The 25719-nt window shown below is 40.1% G+C and overlaps 1 protein-coding gene across 1 annotated transcript in view; it reads left to right on the top strand.

The window, feature by feature from the left end:
• PDCL3 (phosducin like 3) overlaps positions 1-25719 on the top strand; it is a 719284-nt gene that overhangs the window by 312145 nt on the left and 381420 nt on the right. Inside the window, exons 2-3 of the mRNA XM_044071091.1 lie at positions 14669-14783; positions 25145-25235. Coding sequence (XP_043927026.1) covers positions 14669-14783; positions 25145-25235 — 206 coding nt within the window. The remainder of the gene's footprint in view (positions 1-14668; positions 14784-25144; positions 25236-25719) is intronic.

The raw sequence follows: 25719 nt of genomic DNA, 5'->3' as shown, positions 1-25719 counted from the left end.
GTTTCTGTGACCAGTGCCACGTCCAGCAGCTATTTCTCCTTTTATCTCATGCTCTTAGAGGATCTCTAGAGACATTGTGGGCCAGGGATGGCCTTCTCTTTTCCTCCATTTCTTCTCGGGATGCAGTTCATCCAAAAATCTTTATTGCACACAACCAGAGTCATTCTTGCAGCCTTGTACTGGCCTTTACAAAGTTTGTTCTCCATGCTTTTATGCATTTTTGGAGGAACCCTTGAGGTTGCCTCTCAGATACACTGCTCACTTACCCATCAGTCAAAAATTACCCTACTTTTCACTCCCTTGGTCTAGCAGCATGTTTTCTCCAGTTTACTAGCCACATATAGTTACTGTTTATCCTCCTGAGTGGTGCATATAATTTCTTTCTTTCAGAAAGTTCCCAAGATTATCCAGAATGTTCCTAAGATTATCCAGTCTATTTGCTTGAAAGTGTTTGCATAGGTATTTTTATACCCCAAGCAGACTCCAAAGAATTTTTCTTCCACTAGATGGGAAATGTTGGAGGTGTGATGGGGAAGAAATTGGTAACTGGGAACATATGTTTTGGGAATGTAATGTGTTTATTCTGCAGGGAATTTTTAATGTCTACTATCAGATATTTTGGGTGAGCAAATGGATGTAACCAAGCAATGATTTTTTTTTTTGAGATGGGGTACAGGATCTGAATTACCTAGACGTAATAAGACCTTGTTAAGTTTAATTCTGGTGGCTGCTAGAAAAGCAATTACTAGAAAATGGAAATCAAAGTCTAAAGTAAACCAACTGTATTTGAAGTATTAAATGTTGTACAAGAGAATAAAAAAATGTAAGTGAGATCTGTAGAAAATGTAGGAGCAAATTGCATATAAAAAATGGAAATTGTGGGGAAAATACATGCAGTATAATGTTTTGGAGGTGGAGTGATGTTTATGGAAGGCAGGATTTGATGAGTTTATGTAATGCTGAATTGATGATAAATATACAAAAAATATATGTGATGTATAATGTTTGCAACTGTGAATATGTTAATGTGGTTTGTTTTATTTTATAAAAATGTATGTTTGCCTGTGTTTTAAATGATAATTTAGTAAAGGTCTTCACCATCTAGCTAGGATAAACTTATTTTTTTTATCAGACTGTATGTGTGTGTGTGTGTGTGTGTGTGTGCGTGTGTGTGTGTGTGTATATATATATATATATATATATATATATATCTATATATATATATATATATATTTTGTTTTTTTTTTTTAGTGTAATAAATACAGTAAGCCGCCTCTTGCACTGAAAGTAAATTTGGCTAGAGTAGCTGCTATAGCCACAGATCTTTTCCAGACTTTAGCTGTGAATAATTAGTGTACTCTTTACCTTAGCAAAGCACTGCTAGCTGGAGGTAGCTTTCAGGTAAAGGTTTTATTTGGAGCAGTTATAATTAAGGGATGTATTACTATTATAAGGAAGTCTGCCTAGCATGATTTGCATGGGATCCTGCCCTGCTGTTAGGAAGGGTGACCTTTCTTTTAGCAGAGTCAAAAATTATGTACTTACCTGTAATGAAAATTCTTGAAGACCAGGTCCATCCTCCATACCATAACCACCTACTTTTCTGTACCTCTGATGTAATTGTTCTTAAGTCTTTCTTTCCTGTAAATATTATGTGCCATTATATTCAGTAATTGCATGCTTGACATTGCTGCATTATGAAATGTTGAGTGCTTGTTGGTCTTCGTTCTGCTGTTATGGAGAATGTTCCTGGTCTTCAATATGTTAGTAAGGTAAATCCGTAACTTCTGCTTTCTGCACTCCATATCTTATGAATTCAGAGTTACTTTATATGCTAGTCTTGTAGATTTTCTTGTATTACAAATATTAAAATGTTGTTGAGCTCCCTCCTTTAGATGTTGGGTCCTGTCTGAATAGTGTACTTGGACCAGTGTACTTACTATATAATACACAGTTATCAAACAAAATAAATTGACAATCTTGATCTAGATATAAAATCAGTTACCTTGAAAGGTAATAAAAATATGGGCTTTAAAGAGCTAAACTGTAGCTGTTTTGTTAATGAAACTGCTTCTGAGGAGATCCTATTTCCAAGTTCTTTTTGCATGCCTTTCATTCTAGCTAACCTAGTTCTGCCAGTTCTCATCCTCTGAACAAAATTAACAGCAGTGTCTTGAGTTTTACTGAAGGCCGTCATTTTAGGCTATTCTGCTGTGTGTCTTCCAGATGACTACACTGCCTTGATTTTCCCCAATATATGTATTGCTGCTGTAGTATCTTACACCATTACATTGTCCAGATAAATGCCCTTGCTCTTCATTCTTCAGGATTTCCTCTTACAGAAATTACTAGTGGTTAATTTGGTGATGCCTTGTTTTCAATTGCAGCTCCTAAAGTAGGGAATAATAATCAGATTTCTGTCACGTTACTTTTTTATGGTCTCTGTAATCATTTTCTCTTTAGCTGGACTTGTAGCCCAGGGATCACTTGATGTATTATATCTGCTACATTCTAGGCTTTAACTACTCTTTTTTTTTTTTTTTCTCTTATAGTTTTGCCCCTATAAATAAAAATATGTTGGCTTCCCATTTTAGTTGCAAGGGCAAGAATTGTAAAACGGGCAAGATTTCAGAAATAGGCAAGACTTCAGAAATTAGAATCTTTTAAGAATGTTTCTTGCCGTTACCTGGAGGACAGCATCTGGGGTGACATATATATATATATATATATATATATATATATATATATATATATATATATATTCTGGCAGCCATCCAACCCATCATCTAAACCTTCATGGCTTCACCCAACTAGTCCAATCGCCAACACTGCACGAACCAAAAAGAAAAGATAAAACTGAAGACCACAGATGAAGAATCCACTTAAAACACCAGTTTATTGCACCTCTAGCGTTTCGGCAACCGCCTTCAAGGAGTATAAAACATCACATAACTTACACAATTTATATACCCTAATACATCTAACAATTAAACAAGCAGCCTAAACCAATTAATCAATAAACATTAAAAAATACTTAATACTACTTTCTCATCAGATAAGAAGCCTCCAGTTACATTCCACATTCAGACCCTGAGGAAATAAAGTGTCATATTTCAAAATGAAAATACTTTCTTTATATAACAACTTCTTTTTATACAAATCATCAGAAAATGCACCCTTCATAATATGTTCTAAGATAGTGGCTTGTAATCCATTTGGATTAAAATTGTGAGCCAGCATAAAATGTTTAGCAACAGGGCTATCTTCTTTATTATTTATAATATTCCTGACATGCTCCTGCAGTCTAGTTTTAAACTTCCTTTTACTTTCTCGTATATATGCAAGGTTACATGGACATTTCAACGCATAAATAATACCTTCAGTATTACAGCTATATATATTTTTAACCTCAAATACATGGCCATTTATATACTTTAGTCCAATCGCCAACCAGGATAAATAAAAACTCCAACAAGCACACTACCCTGGATTGGATACTAGTCATTAAGAGCCCCACAGTCATATATAGCAGGCTGCTTATCAGATAGCCCTCAGTGATCACTCCCCAACATTCCTACTCAAAAAACACCTATACCAAGCTAAACCTGTCATCTACTGTCAAATATGTAAAAAACTAAACTTTAACCCACTCACATTCATCTCATCCCTCAAAGAATGTAACTGGCATCCTCTAAAGTACCTCAGTCTTGATGACGCAGTTCACTTTTTTAATACTACCTTCCTGAGCATCCTTAATTACCACGCCTCCATAAGACTTTAAAGAACAAAAGCACAACCCTCCCCATGGCTACAGAAAACCACTAAGTCAGAAATGAAAAACCGGGATAAAGCCTGGGAGCACTGGCGCAAAACCAAAACCCCCTCAACTAGACAGAAATTCCTAGAACTATGCAATAGAGTCAAAAAGCTAATAAAACAGGACAGATTCCAATACTACCAGTCTGCCCTAGACTCCTCCCAACACAACCCAAAACAATTCTGGTCCTCCATAAACTCCATCCTCCACTCAGGTAAAGTCAGTACCCCTCCTCCTAACATCCCTCACTCCTTCAAAAATATTGCTACCTCTTTCAACACACACTTCACACAAATCATACTATCACTAGCTAGACAACACGACCCCCCTCCCCTCCAACTAGTAATCTCCTCACTGTCTTCTCTTTTTCTCCTGTTCCTACCTCCAACATAAAAAAACTCTTAACTAAACTTAAGCCCACCAAATTAGCAGCAGACAACCTCCCAAGTGAATACCTACAAATCGCAGCTGATGCTCTAGCCTACCCAGTATCCATCTTGATTAACCGATCTTTGTCAGAAAGTTACGTTCCCACACTCTGGAAAGTATCACATATAACTCCTCTCCACAAAGGCAGCCCCTCCACAGAACTAACCAATTACTGCCCCATAGCTATTCTCTCTCCACTCTCCAAAATACTAGACAGATGCATTCACTCTCAGGTCTCAGACTACCTCCTTACTAACAACCTCCTTTCCAATACTCAGCATGGTTTCCGACCAAACCATAGCACCACCACTGCCTTACTCTCCTTTACTAACACTATCCTTCAGCATAAAAACAATGGCTTTCTCTCCTGTGCTACTTTCCTAGACCTATCTAAAGCATTCGACATGGTCCCACACAAACAACTCATCTCTGTCCTCAGTAACTTATCCTTCTCTCAGTCAGTCACCAACTGGTTTCAGAGTTACCTGTCTGACTGCCAACAATCCGTTGTATGGCAGAATGACATATCTCCCCAACTACCTGTCTCTATAGGGGGTTCCCCAAGGATCCATCCTTGGACCCCTACTCTTCTCTATTTTCACCAATAATCTAGCCTCTACCACCAAACATGGCACACTCATACAATATGCAGATGACTCAACCATCATCTGCTCAGCCCACTCTCTACCCAAACTGCAAAAAGTCACACAAGAAGCCTTTTCCTCTGTTGAAACTTGGTTATCTCATGCCCAATTAATACTCAACCCAAACAAAACTAAACTACTCATCTTCCAATTCACCAAACATACTCAAAACAACTCTCACTTTAACATCACAGCAAAAGACAACACCACTATACACCCAACAGAACACACCAAATTGCTAGAAGTAGAAATAGCCAATAAACTAAAATTTGACATTCACATATCCATGATCATAAAAAGTCCACAAAAAAACTAAAAGCGTTATACATAAATAAGCGACTTCTCACCAAAGCAGGAAAGATTTTAGTAGCAAATTCCCATCTTATCTCCTCCCTACTTTATGCCTCTCCAATATATACCAACCTAAGGCAATGCGATATAAACAAGCTCGAGACCTGCTACAACAAAATCGCCAAATTTGCCGCAGGGGCATCCTACCATAGTCACCACTGTCTCTCACTTGCTTAACTGGGCTGGCTTGAACTCCCTCACCTCCTTCAGTGGTATCAACTCACACTCGCCCACAAACTAGTAAACCATCCACTAAAATTCCCATCCCTCCAGAATCTACTCCAACCCTATCGCACCACCAGACCACTAAGATCCAGCAACAAAAATCACTTACAGGTCACTAAAGCCAATAACTCTGCTGGAGAAGCACTATTCTCTTGCGCCATAGCCAAATTATAGAACTCCCTCCCACCCACAATTACCTCCGTACCATCTTGCACCCACTTCAAAACTTTACTAAAAGCGCACCTAAAAACATGATGGCTATGCCCTTGCAACTCCCCCTCTGATATCACCCACCCCATCCACCCACTGCCTTTCTTTCCACCCCACTAACTACCTTGATTTATAGCAAGCTCAGATGCTCATAAGCCTAACTACTTATTATACAGCAGGAACTTCTTATTGTAACAATTGTTAATATCTGTTAAGTACTTCGCAGATGATAAAGATTCTAGTTGTCTACTGATGTACTATGTTCTTCATCGGTAACTATGTTTGTAATTGTTAATTGCTATGTTAATCAAATTGTTAATTGCTATGTAAATCCAATGTAACTACTGTCTGTATATTTTAGCTGTGGAGCTTTTCTCCCCGGGCTGCCACTGAAAATGGACCTACGTCCAGTCAGACACTCCCAGTCAACAAATGTAAGTAAATAAATTATGTGTGTATTTGTATATATATATATATATATATATATATATATATATATATATATATATATATATATATATATATATATATATCTTTATGGATCTGACCACACAAGAAGCAAAAATATACTTTAACATCTTGTCTAGGGTTGCCACCTTTCTGTTGTGCCATTTCCTGACAAACAAGCCCCGCCCCATGCACAGTCAAGTCACACCCATTCCCTTTAATAGCCACGCCCCTTTACTCTAGCACCCTTCAGCACAAGTCTTTAATATCACATACAGTTACCACTAAGTAGAAAAATGTGCAACGAGTCAGCAGTAAATTAAAAAAAACTTTATTTAGCAATACTTCATTCAAAGGTTCACTACATACAACAGTACATCACACACAAGCATGGGAAAACTAACCCTTCAGCACAAGTCTGATATCACATTTAGGCAGTACTAAAATGGAAATACAATTACTTAGATATAAAAGCACCAGTTCATTCAAAGCAGAACATTAAGGGTTCACCACACACAACAGTACATCAAAAATGACAGCACTGGATGAAAAAGAAAAGCAACTGTTTAAAGTGTCTTCACAGTTTTGCCAGAAATCATTGCTTATACTTGAAGCTATATTTGGCATTTGATCTAGCAGCGTCAAGTAATGGCTAGTTATTTTTCACAAATGAATAAAATTGCGAACAACTCATGTTAAAGTTTAGCTTGACCTGCAACTCTGCCTTCACAAGAGACACAAGCATTCTACTTCTTGTATCAGTCCACGCATTCCCCATAAGTGAAAAAAAAACTTTCCACAAAGCTATTGCTGGGGGGGGGGGGGGACTGAAAGGACAAACTGCACCAGTCTGTAAAGTGGCTTGCACAAGTTCCACCGAACAGTTTAATAAAAACTAGGAATAACTTCTCTCTCTGACGTCTCGGCCAAAAGCCTTCAAGGAGTATAATACATATAAAAACTACACAATATATATACACAGATGCAACTGCTAATTAACCATTCAGCATTTAGCAATTAATTAAGCAATGCTTTCCAATTAAACTCTTCATTTAAATGTCATTTAAACGTCAGAGAGAGAAGTTATTCCTAGTTTTTATTAAACTGTTCGGTGGAACTTGTGGTTGTTGTTTTTTCTGCATCGTGCTCCAGGTTGCTGTTGTTGTAAAGTGGCTTGCAGTCTGTTGCTTTACTAAAAAAGGTCACCCAGCAATCTCTTACAGATGCCTCTGTCATCTGTAACAGGGCTGGCAATGCAGCAGTTAAAATGCAGTAGTCTGAGTAAAGTGCTTCAATGTCCACATCCAGTTTGAAGAGGTCTGCAACTGTATGCAGTTCTGGCCAAGTTACAGGATGTTGGAGGCTGAGGACCTGCATAGCTTTAAAGGGACTATTATCATAGTCAAACCACTTCTGTAGGTAACAACGTGCTTTACTGTAAAAATCACAGAAGGTCCTACAGACCTGCTGTGCGACAGCTGGAGTAAAGTGCTGTAAGGCAGATGAAACTTTAGCACCAAAGAATTGGTCATCTAGCCTTCTCTGCAACTCATCTTTAAGACTTTTCATTACGGTGTACAATTTGGGAGCAGAGAGAGTGTTACTTTCAAGTTTTGCTATAGACTTGTGGAATACTTGCAGGATGTAGTGCGTGAAATGTATGTAGCACTCTGCCTTCGAGATATTCCCACTGATGCCATCCTCATCAGCCTCCACAAATTTCCAGATAAGGGGGTGACAGTCCTCAGGCCCTTGACTAATAAAATAACTTTTAATAGCAGGCCAGCATACTACCAGCCTTGCCACAGCTGGGAACAAAGACAGCCACCTTGTTGCAACATGCTGCATGATGTCCTTAAAGTCCTGATCTAGGAAAGAATAGAAGTCTTTCAACAGTGCCATTTTTTAGCAGATGTTGAAAACTCATTATATACCTTCAAAACCAGAGTCTCCACACCAAACTTTGCAAGGGACTTGCTTGCATGCTTGGCACAGTTGTGTATAACATGGCATAAACAGTTTGCTGCAATGATGTGAGGCACCTCAGATTTCAAACTTTTAAAAACAGATCTGGTCTTTCCATAATTAACAGAGGCATTGTCTGCAGTATAGCTAGCAATGTTTTGTACTTTGAGTCCTTTATGCACAAGGGTGTCCTTTATTCTTGTAAAGATACATTCAGAACTTTCGTTATGATCCTCTTACAAATCAAGGAGTTTCTGTTGTGTGCCATGGGTGTGAGTAAAGTACTGAATAACCAAAGGGAACATTTTTCTGTTCCCTTTATTGGATGCATCCGATCCCACTGAGAAATAGGAATTGCCAAGTTCCTGCAGAAGGAGCTCCTCTGAATGAGGTGCAAGTACATTCATGACAATACTCTCAGATTTTGTCTTCCCACAGCTGAATTTTGAAGCCAAAATAGAATCAGGGAAAACTGTCAGTGCCAGCTTACCTGCACAGTCCATGGATACATATGAGTGACCGTGTTTCACTCCATGATAGACTGCTGTCACTTCAGCTGCAGTCACTTTGGAAGCTTCACTGGTTACACTACGTGGCTGAATAAACTTTGTCATTACAAGGTTCTGCCTCTGGAGCTGAAGGCTTTGTTGATGTTTGTCTGACTTCTGAAGACTTTTCATTGCCTTTTCCCCATCCCATTTTACAGTGAAAGTTGTTCCACAGGATGTGCACTTTGCCATGGCATCTGCATTTGGAACAGGTCGCACCCATGAGTAGCTTTGCTCCCACACCTTGTTATAAATGCAGAAAAACCTCTTAGGAGACACGCTTTCAGCCTCTTGATGATCCATTGACCTTTTCCCGAACATGATTCATGCAGGATCCTTGCTCAACACTCCAATAAACTGAAACAACTATTAAACTATTAATACAAAATCAAAACACTTGTGACCAGTGCCTGGTGGGGCCTGCGTCAGTCAGTAGCCAGAGTTGATCAAATTAGCATGTGAATCTCCAGACTTTCACACCCTAGTAACTAGTAATACCAAGTTGGTATAAGGAAAAAACATGTGAAAGAGAGACTCTACATGAAAAATTAACAGTGAAGGTCATGCAATGAAAGGCAGAAGCAACTCCTGTCTGAGGGACATTCTGCAGCTGTTACACATGAACCTGGTGTGACAGCAGGATATGCACAGAAGGCATTCAGCTGTGTGTAAAACACATGGGACAGACACTACAGCAATGCACCAAGTTAAGACCCTCTACTGTTATGTAGAACCCAATGCAAAAGTTATCCAGCTGAATCTGAACACAGCAGGAAAGTTCAGGCATACTGTGGACTGACAATATAAAGAATAAATGCATGGTAACTGAGCAATCATACCCTCTGGCTACAACCGTAATAACTTGCATAAAGACAAACCAGACATAGTGTGGGCCGACACGATGATAAAGATGAAATATGTAGCTCAGCAGTCACAATACCCTCTGGCTGCAACACGATGATAAAGATGAAATATGTAGCTCAGCAATCATAATACCCTCTGGCTGCAACAGTAATAACTTGCGTAACAACAGTTTAGACCGTATGGACTGACACAATAAAGACGAATTATGTAGCCCCACAGTATTCCCAGATGCAACACCCCACATTAAGTACAATTTCTCTTAGCACAGAGACCAGCCAACTTGGGGCTGGTTTCTCCCCCTTTTTCCATTCCACTCCAGATCCCCAACACCACCTCCCACTGGCACAGCTGTAGAGTTGAGCATAGTGGCCAAGTGAAGACCTCCAGCCACCCTATTTGTCCAGCCAGTGCTTTGGGCCCCTGCTCAAGCAGTTGAAGACACACTGAGGTCTGATTTATACACACACAGGAAAGGCTGGCACAAGTTTACTAACTATGCCCCCCCCCCCTTTCCTCCAGACTACAAGGTAATCATTGTCACCTACTCCTTATCAGCAACTTTAAGGCCCTAACAAAGTGTCCAGTCTTACTGTGCAATAGTAATATTAAAACATTGGTAGTTTGACCAATGGCAAGGTAGAGTGGCACACAGTGTCACTAAATAAATATGCAAGTAGTGTCAAAACTTCAATATCTATACCACAACAAAACGTTTAAACATTTTTAAGAAACTATCCAGTATATATTCACTGTAACAATCTCAAAACCACATTAAATATTTCACATTGACAGTGCCAAAGAAAAACAGCTACATTAAGCCTTACTGTATACCCAAGACAGTACACCTAGAAAGAAAAAAACAGGTCAAGGTAAACATCACAGTGATGGACAGATTAGAAAAGACAGTTTGACAGTCAAAGTATCTTATACAAATCATGTATCATATTCACTGTAACATCAAAGTACAAAACCACATGAAAGATTTAAAACAACGTTGCAGTAAAAACAGCCAAACTAAGCCTTGGTGTAGACGGTATACCCTAGAAAATGCAGATGAAGGTAAACAGTGATGACAAACTAGACAAATAGCTACATTAGGCCTTGCTATATACCGAAGACAGTACAGCCTAGACAGACACCCTAGAAAGAAAAACACAGGTCAAGGTAAACATCACTGTGATGACAGACTAGAAAAGACAGTTCTACAGTCCAAGCATCTTATACAAATCATGTAGTCATTATATATTCACTGTAACAAAGTACAAAACCACATGAAATATTTAAAACAACATTGCAGTAAAAACAGCCAAACTAAGCCTTGGTATACCCTAGAAAATGCAGTTCAAGGTAAACATAGCAGTGATGACAAACTAGAGAAATGATAGTTCTACAATCGTAGCAAGAATCCTATATAAGTCACATAGTCAGTATACATTCCCTATAACATCAAAGTGCACCCACATGAAAAATAAATCAAAGTGTGCACCCACATGAAAAATAAATCAAAGTGCACCCACATGAAAAATAAATCAAAGTGCACCCACATGAAAAATAAATCAAAGTGCACCCACATGAAAAATAAATCAAGGGTCCACCCACATGAAAAATAAAAAATTACAATAACTGCAGTAAAAATAGCCAAACCAACCCGTGCTATATATCTCAGTCTGCAGACAGTATCCCAGAAACTACAGATAAAGATAGATGTTGTGGTGATTACAAACTAGAAATTGTTCTAGTTAATAATCACCACATGTTGAACATCTAGATACAGTTACAAGCATCTTATACAAATCATTTGTTGTCACTATCTATGAATGAGATAGTGCCAGCACAGCTAGTGGATTAATACAAGTTTAATATTTACAAAATTCACTAGTAGCTGTGCTGGCAGTATCTCATTCCCCTTGCCACACTAAGCTTTGAAAATCTACAATCCATCCATATTAAAATTCCACTTACCTCCAGAAAAGCAGCAGCAGGGCTCCTTAGACAATCTCTCAGGCAGAACAGGACAGGCAGCTAACACGAGTTGCAAAGGCACAGCAAGCAGCAGGGGAAAAACACACCACCACCCGGTCCACAGCACTACTCTTCCCTTCCAGGCTCCAGCAAGCAAGCAGCAGGGCTCCCGAGTGTCCCATATCCTTCCTTCTCCCGATTCCAGGCTCCAGCAGCAAAAGAAGACAGCAGACAAGAACACCGCCACAAGAAGACCACACCAGGCAATCCACCGAAGACGTCCCAAACAGCTGTACAGTCCGAACCAGCAGCAGAAAGCAAACAAATTTCAGACCTTAAGTTCCTTCTTCACCTTTTGGAAAAAGGCAACATATAGGTGAAAGCCCTGCTTTTTTGCCTTAATTTTCGCGGGCTTTTGCAGGCATCGACTAGCAAATCTAAGTGTTGATTGGCTGCTTGCAGCGTGAGCCTCTTGATGCAGCAAGCAGCCAATCAACCGAAACGGCAATGTCATTTTTTTCGTCAGCATACAGACGTGCTGATGAAGTTCTTTTTATTTCCGGAGTCTCAGAGTGAGAACCGGAGTGCCCTACTGATTTCCGGGCACTCCGGACAAAAAAAAACGGAGGGGTGGCAATGCTAATCATGTCTGAAAAAAAAAACTAGCTCCCTTCTTGTAGCTCAAGTGACTATATAAGGTCCTGCAACACTTGAAGAAAAGCTTAAAAGACCAAGCAGATTTTCCTAGTCAGTCTGAATATAGCCTCTATTATTTCCCCATGAAAGGTCCATTCCTAGTGAAACTTTCCCTTCAACAAAAGTAAGTGAACACAATTCTGACTTCTGAAATTATGCTCCTTCACAATTCTAATACTTGCAGTTTTGGTAGAGAACTAATTATGCTTCTAAGTTATTGTTGTCTTGTTTTTTTTTAAATACTCTGTATTAATATATGCAACTTTTGAATTTTTTAAGTTTTGCTTTGGTTTCCTTCTGTAGTCAGATTCAGTTTTGTCTCATATATGGCTATTCTATAAACTGTTAGTACAATGTACATTAATTATTATTTTTGGATTTTTTAATTGTGTTTTCCTGTGTTCTGTTTCTGGAGCTTTTTCTCGCTAGGCCATTGCTGAAAATAGCTGGAATTTTGTAAATAATTATATGTCATTGGTAAATATTGAAATGATTTATGTAATATGCTTGTGTTACGAATGTATTAGAACTGTATGTCATGTTTATATCAAAGTGCTTGTACAGAAGTGTGTGTTGAAAATGTATTTGCAAAGTGCTGTTTGAAATGTAACCACTGTGTGCCCTACTGGAAGAGAACAGAAATGTATATGCACTATTGTAACTGTTTAAATGTATATATTTTAATAGTGGAGACTGGAATATGGGAGGTTAACCTCAGTCCAGCAAACTTTAGAAAAATATCTGAATTAAATAACCTCTTTTATTGTGTAGCCTAAAAAGTGATCTCTCAAGTTTTTCAATGCAGCTAGAGAGAGAGAGAAAGTCTGTACTAAGAAGCTTTCTGTACTAAGAAGTTTTCTGTATTGTTCTTGGAGTGAACTAATTGCTACTTTGAAGTATGAAGGAATGCAGTTGTTTTAGGACTTCCAGCATCTGCCAAAGATCTGAGGAAAAGCCCTTGTCTATATATTTTTACAGGTAGATGTTAAATGCTGCCAGCTTCTAGCAATGGGGGTTTTGGACTGGGAACTAGAAGTCAGATGACCAGAAATTATGTCATTCTGCAAAGTATCCCAGCAGTAATATTTTAGATATTAATTTGAGAAGTCTCTTAGTGAGAAAGAGCATTCTGCATTCGGTCTTAGACCTGACAAGAAACATTCACCACACATCTGCCTTGCTCTAATGAAGTAAGTTTCTAGGGAACAGTGTAATTATCTTAGATAAAGTCAGGAATATAGTGAAGTTTAGATGTTTTTCTTTATTTGTGTGAGCCTGTACTGCAGTGTTATTTTAAATATTTCCTGTGGCTTCGCTCTGTCACTGTGAATATATACGGAGTATTTCCTTGTTCTTTTATTTATTATTAAATATATTTAAACCTTTCATTGTGGCTGATCTGTGTAGAGATATTTAAGTTGTGAGAGTACTTGCTTATTTATTTGGTGTTACTGTGGGGGCCACTCCTAATAACTTTGCTGTTGATCAAAGTATCATTGGTATTAATATTAATATTACACAATATGATTGGACACCCTTTGTTAAGGGCCTTAAGGTAGCTAGCAGAAGAGTTCTGGTGGTAGTGAAAACTACGTTATAGTGTGGGCAAAAGGCAGCATAGCTCGAAAACCTGTGCCAGCCTTTCCCCTGTGAGTGTGAGTGTGAGTGTGAGTGTGAGTGTGAGTGTGAGTGTGAGTGTGAGTGTGAGTGTGAGTGTGAGTGTGAGTGTGAGTGTGTGTGTGTGTGTGTGAGTGTGTGTGTGTGTGTGTGTGTGTCAGCTACTTGGGCAGGGACACGAAGCACTGGCTGGACAGAGAGAGTGTTGGACGACTTGGCTTGGAGCCCAGGCTAAAGACTCAACTCTATAGTTGTGCCAGTGGGGAGTCTTATTGGTGATTGTGGAAAAAGGTAGAGGGGTAGAGGAACCAGCCCCGGACTGATTGTGGTATCTCTTTCCACTCTGTGGTCTGTCCACTCTTAAAGGAAATTGCACTTGATGCAGAGAGCTGCATCTTGAAATTCTGTGTGTGTACTTGCTGTCCTCTCAGTGAATGTCCCCCACTGTTGCCAGTGGTGAGGACAGAGGCTCCTTGATTACTGGTCCAGTGGAGGGTCATCACAGGTTTATGTAGCTGTATCATGGTAGAATTGCTGGACCATCATTTTTTTTTTTTTAATTTGTGAGAGAATGTGTAGTGAGAATAAGCTTAGTGCACAGGGTATATTTTGGTTTAAAAAATCATAATTGGATAAGGAATGTAAAAGGTAATCACCTGTTTGCTTGTTTGAAATACTTGTGGAGGGTTGTTCGCTATTTGAGTAGTAATTGCAACAGTAATTTTGGAGATTAGATGCAGTGCTGCAGAAGGAAAGCCCTTTACAGCACAATGTTCAAGTTATTATAGCATTAACAGGTAACAGCATGCATTCCTGTCTGTTGTCAGACAAGATTTGTGCAGGATATACTAACTTTTAGTACATTTTAAAAGTCATATATTTGTTTTATCCAGGATCCAAATGCAGACACAGAGTGGAATGATATCCTGCGTAAAAAAGGGATTCTCCCTCCTAAAGAGAAACAAAAGGATGAAGAGGAAGTACAGATTCTACAAACACAGTCCGTCGGTACGTTTATTCAGAATTATATAAATTAAGACTGAAATTGATAAGCAGCTGCCCATGCTGCTTTATGTTTTTCTTTTTGTTCTTTTTGTTGGTGTCTGTGAGTATTTCAATTTGTGCCCAGTGTATTGCCAGTGTTCAATTTTCTTAGGGGAGGAGGAGGATGAGTTATTAATTGCTATTACAGTCTTTGAACATTGTCTGATTTGTTTTTTTGAGGTACAGCATCTTATGCTATCCCAGGACCCAATAACCTTAATTCAGAATTGTACTAATCTTTAGTTAACTTCAAAAAGTAGATGAGAGCTGACCACCATCACATCAGGAAATCAGTTTGCTGATGCATTTGTGGTGCTATACTAGAAAGAAAAACAAAATTAATTAAAGAAGTTTATCCCTTTGCTTTATCTCATCCAGAGTTAAAGGGGAGCTGGAATTTATCCTGTCACACTAAGGTCTTAGTGTGATAAAATAGTTCTGGTCAGGACACTGTTCCATTGCAGGGTGCACATTTACACCCTTGTATGTAATTCAGATGATCAGTGGTAAACTTTTTGTTTTATCTTCGGGATGGCAGTGGAAGCAAAAACTCACTTGCGTACATAATGTCCAAATTTCATAAATAAAGCACTCCCGTCTGGGTACCAAACCAGAGAATTGCCATGTCATAATTGTATTACTTAGAGTATTGAATATGAACAGCAAAAGTAGTATGCATTTTAAAGTGAGTTGAGTTTAGTACCCTGACTGCATCCCTCTTATTTAATCTCTTACCCCTTCTGTGTACTGTAATAAACTCGAGAGTAGTTGTGTGTCATGTTTAGATGTGTGTCATGTTTAGATGTGTGTCATGGTTTAGTGTAGTTTGTAAGTCATGGTAGGAGTGACCAGCTAAATTCCCATTATAATCTTTGCTCATTGGCTGACCTTAGTTTGTGTTTGGCATGGAGCCAGCAGGTGCTACACTAATCCAATCATTGAGCTGAAAGCTAGAACTCCAAGTGTGAAACTTGATAACAGGCAACATTAGTAGGTATATTAAAACAGACTTCTGAATTTGAAGTGGGACATCTTCAGCCTTTTCCTCATAAGCTGGTGGTGGAAGGCATTTATGCTCACTTTTGCACTACCAATGTACAAATCAGTTGAGAAATTAGTAACTTTCATGACAGTGAAAAAAAGTCCAGATTGAATTTCTTAAAGCAAATCCAAATAAGTAATTAATAAAGGAGAGAGCGAGAGAAATTGTTGCCTTTTCATATTGATACCTGGCCCTTTTTTTAACTTTGTGTATTTATTTCAACTTTCTGTATTTCTATAGTCTTTAACTGGGTAAAATATTCTAGGTGAGTATGTGCATGTTTTATATGGCAACAAATAAGCTTGGTTCTTTTTAACTTTGGATCCAGTGTTGTCTGTTTTTGTCTGATTAAACATATGGGATGTTAGATCCAATTGGATCTGGACCTCGGAACTGAATTAGAAGCTTTCATGGTTCCAGGGCTTTGACTCCTTCCCTGTTCAGAATTCCCTGTAGTACCTCAGATCTCGTTTGCTGCCTGAAGTTTCCAGGTGTGTTTTTGAGGGCTTGTATCCTTTTATTTTGCAATTGTCAATACAACTGAACTTTTACTTATTTCTAGTTATCGTCATTATTATATAGCTTAAAGTCTTAATCCTCTACCAGGAGACTTCTCGCCCTCTAGATCAGGGGTCTGAAACCTTCACTATCAAAAGAGCCATTTTTGGCTCCTCTTCCCCCCAAATAAAATTCATCGGGAGCCACAAAATCTATTTGACCCCTAAAATGAAGATAACACAGCATATAAAATTTTATATATAGTTCTTCTTTCGGCTTTTCCCGGTTAGGGGTTGCCACAGCGGATCACCTGTCCGCTCATGATTGGCAGTAGAGTTTTACGGTGTCGAGTTGCCAGCCCGGCACCCAACCTTCCACAGAAGGCACACACATGCACACACTCACACCTAGGGCCAATGTAGAGTGTCCAATCCACCTAAAGCATATCTTTGGGATGTGGGAGGAAACCGGAGTACCCGGAGGAAACCCACGCGACAACAGAGAGGCGGCAACGCTAACCGCTGCACTACTGTGGCCCCCCCCAGAATTTTATATATAGTTATTATACTAAATATAAAAGAACTAAGTTTATAATAGCAATATTTAAAATCCATTCCTATTTTTGTTCCTTTGTTGGGATTGCTCGATCACTCTGTGTGTGTGTGTGTGTGTGTGTGTGTGTGTGTGTGTGTCTCTGTCTCTGTGTGTGCGTGTGTGTGTGTCATATCCCTCAACCTCTTAGAACAAGAAATCTGGACAAAGCCATAAATAATGGGGCACAGAGGCCCACAAATATGGACATTTTTTAAATATTCCTCTTACAAACTTAGAAAGTTGATAGAATAACGGATTTTGTATTAGCATAAATTTTCTGAGGGGTATGAAGTCTGAAACTCAAATGTCTGTATTTTTACTGACTTCAGCCCTCAGTGATTTGCCAGAAAAACACAATTTTATGATAAACGGACGAAAAATATGAGGCAAAAGTCAGGACATTCTGCGAAAATCTGCACAGTTAAGAGGTTGTGTGTGTGTGCGCGTGCGTGTGTAATGTATGTTATTCTAGCAAGTTCCTAAGTATATATGAGCAATATTTAAAGCCCATTTCTATTTTTGTTCCCCTTTATTTGTGGTTCTGTCCAGATTTCTTGTGGTGAGACTTTGAGAGGTATGGAAACATTTCAGGAGATGCTGCTGCTGCCTGGGGATCGCTCCCAGTGTGTGTGGAATGCATGGCAACAGAAATCACGTTATTCTAGCAAGTTTATAAGAGCAATATTTAAAGTCCATCGCACAACCACTGTGTGTGTGTGTGTGTGTGTGTGTGTGTGTGTGTGTGTGTGTGTGTGTGTGTGTGTGTGCGTGTTGTGCAGTAGAGTGGCCATTATTTTCCAAAGCTATAGGGAGCCACTGCAGAGGGGTGGAAGAGCCGCAGTTTGCAGACCCCTTCTCTAGATTATTAGTCTTACAACCTTTGCTTAGCTGTGTATTGTAGACTTAATCTTGGATTTACATTTCTCCCTTTTTGTATAGATATACAGTTGTGTAGTTAGATTTTTGGCTAGTGTTCTCTTTCCTCTACTTGTCTTCATGGTTGAGTCGCAAGCCTTCAAAAAATGTTCACGAGTGTGGGCACAAATTTGCTTCCTCAGGATCCTCACACTGTGTGTGTATTGCCTGGGTGCTGCCCACTTGGATACTCACTGCACGTTGTCTGCATCCTTTAGTGCTAGAGCCTTGCAAACTCATCAAGGCAACTTAATGATAAAGGGACTTCTCCCTTCACAGACAGGGACTACTACTTCTGGACCCTCTTCCTGTTCCCTTGCTAAGAATTAGGACAAGAATCTATCTTCGAGCAAGACTTCTGATAAGGACAAGGAGAAAGTAAAAAGCAAACCCAAAGAAAAGGAGAAGCACAAATCTCCACGTATTCCAAAAAGATCTTTGGATCTGTCAGTTTGTCAGATCTGCACCTAAGTCAGTGAGGAGATCGGAATCGACAGCCTTCTGGTCCCAACCGTCTTCCCCTTGGAACTGATTTTCACTGGAGTTATTGGGCCCCAGACTACATTCACCAGTCTTACAAGAGAAAAAATATTCAAGACCTTCTTCAGTGGCTTTGTCTACCCGATCATGTCAGAGCTTGACAGAGTACAATGTCGCTAGGGTGATGAAAAAGGTTTTTAAGGATGCAGATCCAACTTGTGGTTTTGGTGGTACCTTCTCTAGGGAATGTACTGACCTTTGGTCATTCTGCCCCCCCCCCCCATTTCGCCTGTTGCATCCATAATCTGTCTTTGACAGTTCTGTATCTGACGCCTTCCAAAGTGACTCTTTTGGTACCAGCAGTTCCTTCGACTTGCCAACAGTCTCTTTACCCCTTTTGACACCAGTGCCCTTGGATCGGGAAGGGACTCGGAGCTGCAGCATAGGTGCCAGTCTCTGATGGAGAGTTCATTCTGAGATTTTCGGAGTCATCTCTTGTTAGAAGTCTTGGTACTAGACAGCTTAGGTCCAAGGTCTTTCTCTGGGCCGGGGATACCAGGAATCAAGGTTTCTCTTACTTGCTTGGATCCGAAGGGATCCTCAAGTCCACCAGCTGCTTCAACCCTCAAGGTAGTTGAAAGGGCTTTGGGCTTACCCAAATAAAGGGCACTTTTTTTGAGCGGAGTTCCACCCAAATCCCAACTGGATTCTGTGACTTCGCTTTTCACTCATTCTGCCAGACAGGGGCAGCTGGAACCACAGGCTTGTGGATCCACTTGCTATGCCATCTCAGGGTCCAATTTGGAACTGTCTGTATCCCCAACAGAGTCAGTTCACAAGAAGTGGGCATGCAAGCAAATGTACATAGACTGTTCCCCATAGTCAGTCATGGAAGATACAGATTTCAGTGAAGGTGAGGGGTCATGTAGCCCTCAGAAGATGTCACTTTTGATGAAGTTCTAGAACTTAAGAAAACAGAGGGGAGGGTTGACCCAGTAAAGATCCTTCTCCTGATGAATCTATATTTCTGGAAGCCTTTGGTTCTGTCCCAACTTCGTCTTGGGTGGTACCACCCGTTGATCATCTGAGTGGTCTTGTGGTGCAATGGGCTTGGAAGGCCCCTGACGTGGTGCAGCCCATTCCAAAAAAGCAGGACGGAATTTTACAAGCTCCCAAGGAGAGAATCATTGGAATAAAGGTCCACCAATGCATGCCATGGTTGTAGCAACAGCCACAAAGAAGGAATTATCTGAGGAGAGTTACTCTGTCCACCCCCCTAACAGGATGCCTAGGGCATTGGACAGATTTGGAAAACTGACATAGTGCAGCAACCTGAATGCAAAGGTCACTGACTAATATCTTTTTCTCGCATTATCGGGTTTCAGAGGGACTTGACTAAAGAGATTTCCAAGTCTCTTTCTGGAGTTATGCTAGTGGACATCCAAAAGTCTGTGGACTCTCAGCTCTCAACTCTGCAATCAGCATCAAACATAGCCATGCATCTCATTTTTAATGCAACTGATGGCTTGGCCAGAGAGGTAGGCACAGGTCTAACAAGACACCGTGCCTGAATCCGTCTTTATGATTTTGCGTCAGGCTTGAAGATGGTCTTTATTAATATCCCTTATGATGGTTCCACACTTTTTGGGCCCAAAGTTAAAGATGCCCTGAGTAAGAGTGAACAGGATGGTAAGACTCTGTCTGCAATTGACATCTGCTTTTTGTCCCCACAGAAGTCCTACTGCAAGCATTAGAGAGCAGGAAAAAAGATGTGGTTTCGCAAGTCACAGAGCTCTTACCAGGATCACCCTGGAAGTAGACCTCCATGTGACAGATGTGGAGGTAATGCTAATGGACATCGCCTGAAAGGCAGAAGTAGACCTCGCAATCAGGGCTTCCATGGTCCCTTTTCTGATGGGCTCTATCAGCGTCCCTGAAGGTGTGCCTGACTGCTGCACTCTGGAAGCAGTCAGGGGTCGCTTATCTCTACACCCCCAAGCCTGGCTAGAAATAACGAGAGACAATTGAGTGCAAAACATAATTTCCAGAGACTATACCATTCCTTTTCTTGTCCTCCAGTAAAGAAAAAGCGATTCCTGATGTTCCACCCAGTCAGTGGCAACCAGCAGCACTAGAGATTTCAGAGCTACTAGGAAAAGATTCATTCAACCAGTCGCCAAAGACCAGTCAGGATCCGGGGTCTACTCTAGATACTTTCTAGTTCAAAGAAAACAGGGGATCCAAGTCCAATTTTAGATCTGTTATCACAGCCAGTTCGTGAAACAGGCAAAAATTGGAATGGTCACAATTTGGTCCATTTTGTCTATTATGAGGAAGTATGATTGGATGTGCCCGATGAGATCTACAGGATGCTTACTGTCGTATGAAGATGGAGAAATCTCCTGGACTGCTTCTCTCTTTTCAGCTGGGAGTCAGTCATTAACAGTTCAGAGCCCTGATGTTCAGTCTCGCTGCATCTCTCGCGATGTTCACCAAGATAATGGCAGTGGTGGCTGTGCACTTGCACAAACTCTGGATCCAGGTTTTTCCCTATTTAGATGATTGACTCCTAACTGCTACTTCGAGGCACCTTCTGATATGTCACCTGGCCCTTCTACTCTAGTGCTTACTGAATCTAAGCATTTCAGTGAATTTCCCAAGTATCAATTAATTACTTCCAACACAACAGATGGTTTATCGGATGTCACTTTGATACCACTCTCCAGTTAGTCAGCCTCCTCCAACAGATTTTGTTTCATACATCAAACAGTTTTACAGGTGTTACATCATCCCCACCCTCTAACATGATTGATTCTACAACTGTTTGGTCTGATGGCTTCTGCATATTAATGGTTCCCATTGCTCTTTACTACATTCAAGTTCATCAGTGGTTGCTTGCAGTTCAAGATTCATCCTCTGCGTGCCAGGATTCATTTTACAAGCAATTGCAGACAGCCCATTGTGTGGTGGATTTCCTTACAGTTAGTAACATAAGGCTGATCCTTGCTTCCAGGGACACCAACAGTAATTCTGCCTATGGAGGCCTCCCTTCTAGGGTGTGGGAGGTGGCATTTCGAAGTGAAAATGATCCAAGGTACACCGTTGGGCTTGGAAGCCAAACATCACATGATTGTCTTGGAGATGAGAGCAGGCATCCTTGTGTTACAGGCTTTCCAGAATACCCTCTCCAAGGGTGTGATCTCCATACAGTCAGACAATATGGCTGTGGTATGGTACATCAGCAAACCAGGAGGAACCCATTATCTCCTGTGTCAAGAGGCCATGAGGATTTGGCAATGAACAATCTCTTTGCACCATTTTCTGATAGCAACACACATTCTGGGTGTTCAGTGTTCTAGGGGACAAGTTGAGCAGGACTGTCCTAACTTCTCACGAGTGTTCCCTCAACTCATCGGTGGCAGTGCTGATTTTCAGCTGCTGGGACCAACGTTGCTGTGACTTCTTTACCTCCTGCCTGAACAAGAGCAGCAATTACTTTGCCCTGATCCCTCCACAGTGTCAGTCTCCAAGGGATGCTGTAGTTCACAGCTGGCACCCTGGACTTCTGTATGCCTTTCCCCCATTACCTGTCATGAACAAATTCATTCAGGAAGCTAGACAGTGCAAGGCCAGGGTAATCCTCATTGCCCCCTTCTGGCCCAGACAAACATGGTTCCCCTTTCTGTGGCCTATACTAATACATCTACCATAGATGCCAGATCAATATCTGGAGCTTCTTCCTCACCCACCCAGACTACCTCCACCAGATCAGATGTCCATGAAGCTTTGTTCCTCCAGTTTTGACTAGAGCCGGAGATGCCAGGCTACCCAATTCTGTTGTTATAGTAACAGTCTCCCAGAACTCTACTATGAAGAAAGTCTACAATAGTAAATAGAAAAAGTTTTCATTTTGGGCTACAGCCAAGGGTTTGGACCCTTTCTCTGCTCCCTTTCCAGCTGTCTTGGAATTTTTAGCTGAACTCTTTCAACAAAGATCTAACTATTCTGCTATAAAAGTGCAAATGGCAGGGAATTCCAGCTTTCATACTTGACAAAATGACAGTTCTTTGGCACCCTTAAAAATTTCAAAAGCCTTTCTTAAAGGAACCTTTCTACTGCCTTCTCCCCCCACACATAAATACCTCCATGGGATATTACAGTTATGCTTCAGTCTTTAACTCAACCATCCTTTGCACTTGTGGTTACCATGGATATAACATTTTTGTGTTGGGAAACAATTTTCTTAATTGCTATCACCTCTGCAAGGCAAATTTCAGAATTACAGGCACTCTCATGCAAACATTTGTGCTTTTGTTTTCCATAAGGATTGGGTCTCACTCCAGCCTTAATCCATCCTTCATCCCAAAGGTGGTATCCATAACTAACTTAACTCAGTCCACTGAGTTACCCATGTTTTTCCCCAGCCTTTTGAACAAAGGGGAATACATTCTACACATACGAGATGTGCACTGCCTACTTCAATTCTATCTGCACCAGACTAAGAATGTCAGAAAATCTGAAACTTTTTATTGCCTTCTCAACTTCTAGGCCTGGAAAAGCTGTTACCAAAGTTACTCTGTCCAAATGCTCATCAGATTCCATCTCATTTCTGTATACATCTCAGGGTTTACAGTTGCAGTCTAAACCTTGTGCACTGCCTACTTCGATTCTATCTGCACCAGACTAAGAATGTCAGAAAATCTGAAACTTTTTATTGCCTTCTCAACTTCTAGGCCTGGAAAAGCTGTTACCAAAGTTACTCTGTCCAAATGCTCATCAGATTCCATCTCATTTCTGTATACATCTCAGGGTTTACAGTTGCAGTCTAAACCTAAGGCCCACTCAACCAGAGCAGTTGCTGCCTCTACAGCTTTCTTTTCTTTTTTTTTTTGTTAGGAGACTACCTGTTGATGACATCTGTACAGCAGTGACCTGGTCCACTGTTCATACCTTTGTGTATCATTATAAACTAGATGTACAGTCCAGATCTCACTTTTCCTTTGGTTCCACCATACTCAGGAATGTCCTTCCTTGATATCACCCCATAAGGCTGCTTGGGAACCTTTCCCATATGTTGAATTGAATGAAAATGAACAACATTAGACACAAGTTATGTACTTACCATAACAAATGATCCATGTCTGATTATCATCCGGTTCAGCTTCCCATCCGCCAGTCCCTCTTCCAAATTATTGGTATGGATAGCTTTGAGATGGTCTGGTGACCTCCATTCTATACCCTGTCTGTGACCAATATTGTCTGTGATCCATACTGTCACATCATGTTAATCATCTTTCCTGGTCCATTTCAATTTTCTACAATAGGAGATTACCAAGAATTTTAGGGAGATTACCAAGAATTTTAAAAATATATATTTTTATATAAAGCAAACTTGATCTAAGGTATTCCAGTGCACTACAGGGAATTATGGGTAGGGGAAGATTCGGCTCCCTGTAACAGTGAAAGTTTCTAATTCAGTGCTGTGGTCAGATCCGACATCCCATATGTTGAAATCAGACAAGATGGATCTATCGTTGTACTTCAGCTGCAGATTATACTCTTACATATCTGCATTGTATTACCGTAATCACAGAACTATAACATTAGGTTATGATGTCCAAAGTCAAACCCAAGCGTACCAAATGGAGGCAAGATTTTACTAATCCACCACTGGGTAACTAGTCATATATATTTTGTTAATTGGTTTGTTGGAGCTTTGGAAAGAACTTTGTTTTATGTTTCACTTTGCACTAAGTTCTACATATTGTTTAGTAAGAAAGTGGTGTGCTGTGGTCCAGCCAAGAATTACTTTATGAAGTTGTGTTTTGGTGGAGCATTGCGCCCTTTAATTCTTGTTTAAAGTGTCTGCTTGTATCCTCTTCACCACTCTGCATTGTTATGGTGGTCACTGTTTGACTATGATCTTGTAGTTTGTTACAGGATAACCTCAAAAGTAAGATAGTTCACTTAGTAAGATAGTTGTGCCTCCAAGACTACAGTATTACAGTGGTAGTCTTCAGTTCTTTCTGTTTGTAATCTAATGTAAAGAAGTGGCTTTGAGGATCATGCGCTCTGCATTCAAAGAAGTGTTCTCATCTCTTTTGATAAGAAAGCATTTCTCACGTGGAAAAAAACATTTGCATCCAGATATGTTGCTTAGTGGTTAAGGAACTGTAAGTTTGATGCGAGCCATTGTTTTGTAGTCATACCAGCATGAAATTTGGGGGGAAAGTGCTGAACTGGTTCTAGTTTGGTAGCCAAATTTTTATCTAACCTCATACTCTGACTGCATAATCTAAAGGATTGATTGAAGAGCTGTAACAAAGACAAACAGGTCTTTAGCACAGTTCGCAAGAACAGTGTTTTGTAGCACTTCAACAGATATTTCTTTAGTAGCCTGTAGATTCTTATTTAGCAAGAATTGCTGTTGTGTACATGTTCATATCACCAGACTAACACTGGATTACAGATGATTCTATTGTACATGACCATCCTAAACTGTAACATAATGCATTATGTGACTGTATCATGGACTGTGTCAGGCATGGTCTCCAACACTTTCTCCTCTGGTTTTAATGTCTACATTTGTTAAGAAGGCAGGTGACCTAAAATTCATGATAGAGGTTGACAGGGTTTGTAAGGGCTCCATATTCAGTGAAATAGAATTGCTTTGACAGAATCCAAATGTCAAAGCATGCTTTGCCCTGAGTGGAAGCAGTCATTTAAGTGCATTTTTATTATTTTATTTGCATCTAACCAGCCTGTTCAAAGAAATAACCTGTAAAATTATTTTCAGTGAAAACCTATGAGGACATGACATTGGAAGAACTTCGAGAAAATGAGGATGAATTCAGTGAGGAGGATGAACGTGCCATTGAATTGTACAGGTTAGTGCAATTATATTTTTGTTAGAATTTTTGAGTAGGACATGATCTCTGACCAGTGTTTGGCCTAGTCCATCACTCATTGAACTTCCCTTCTGTGAGGGCCTTACAGGACAATCTCGATAGTTGCTATGGTACTTCCCTTTCCTCCTCTGTCTGTCTTCCCCAGGTAACTTATTCTCCCTTTTGCGGCATCCTATGTGGATTGATGTCAAGTCTGGCTAGTGCTGGCATCCTGTAAAAAATGTTCATTAGCACTTAGAATAGTATGCATGATTCTGTGTCCTGTCAATACAATGCTGGTCTCTTCCTCAGCAAATGGTTGTTTTTGGAATATCAGTTTGGATGTTGCAGCATGTCTTGAAGATGTCAGCTTGTGTATGTTCTGTCTTGTCTTGGACACATTAGTTTCTTATTATACTGCCTATTCTGATGTCAATTTTTATTAATTTCTCAACATGTGGTTTCAGATCTGATCCTCTGATTC

The sequence above is a fragment of the Protopterus annectens genome, chromosome 5.part0 (genome assembly GCF_019279795.1).
Source record: "Protopterus annectens isolate FY-2018-M chromosome 5.part0, PAN1.0, whole genome shotgun sequence".
Classification (NCBI taxonomy): domain Eukaryota; kingdom Metazoa; phylum Chordata; order Ceratodontiformes; family Protopteridae; genus Protopterus; species Protopterus annectens.
The sequence above is the reverse complement of the archived record's forward strand: the minus strand, read 5'-3'. Positions and strand labels throughout refer to the sequence as shown.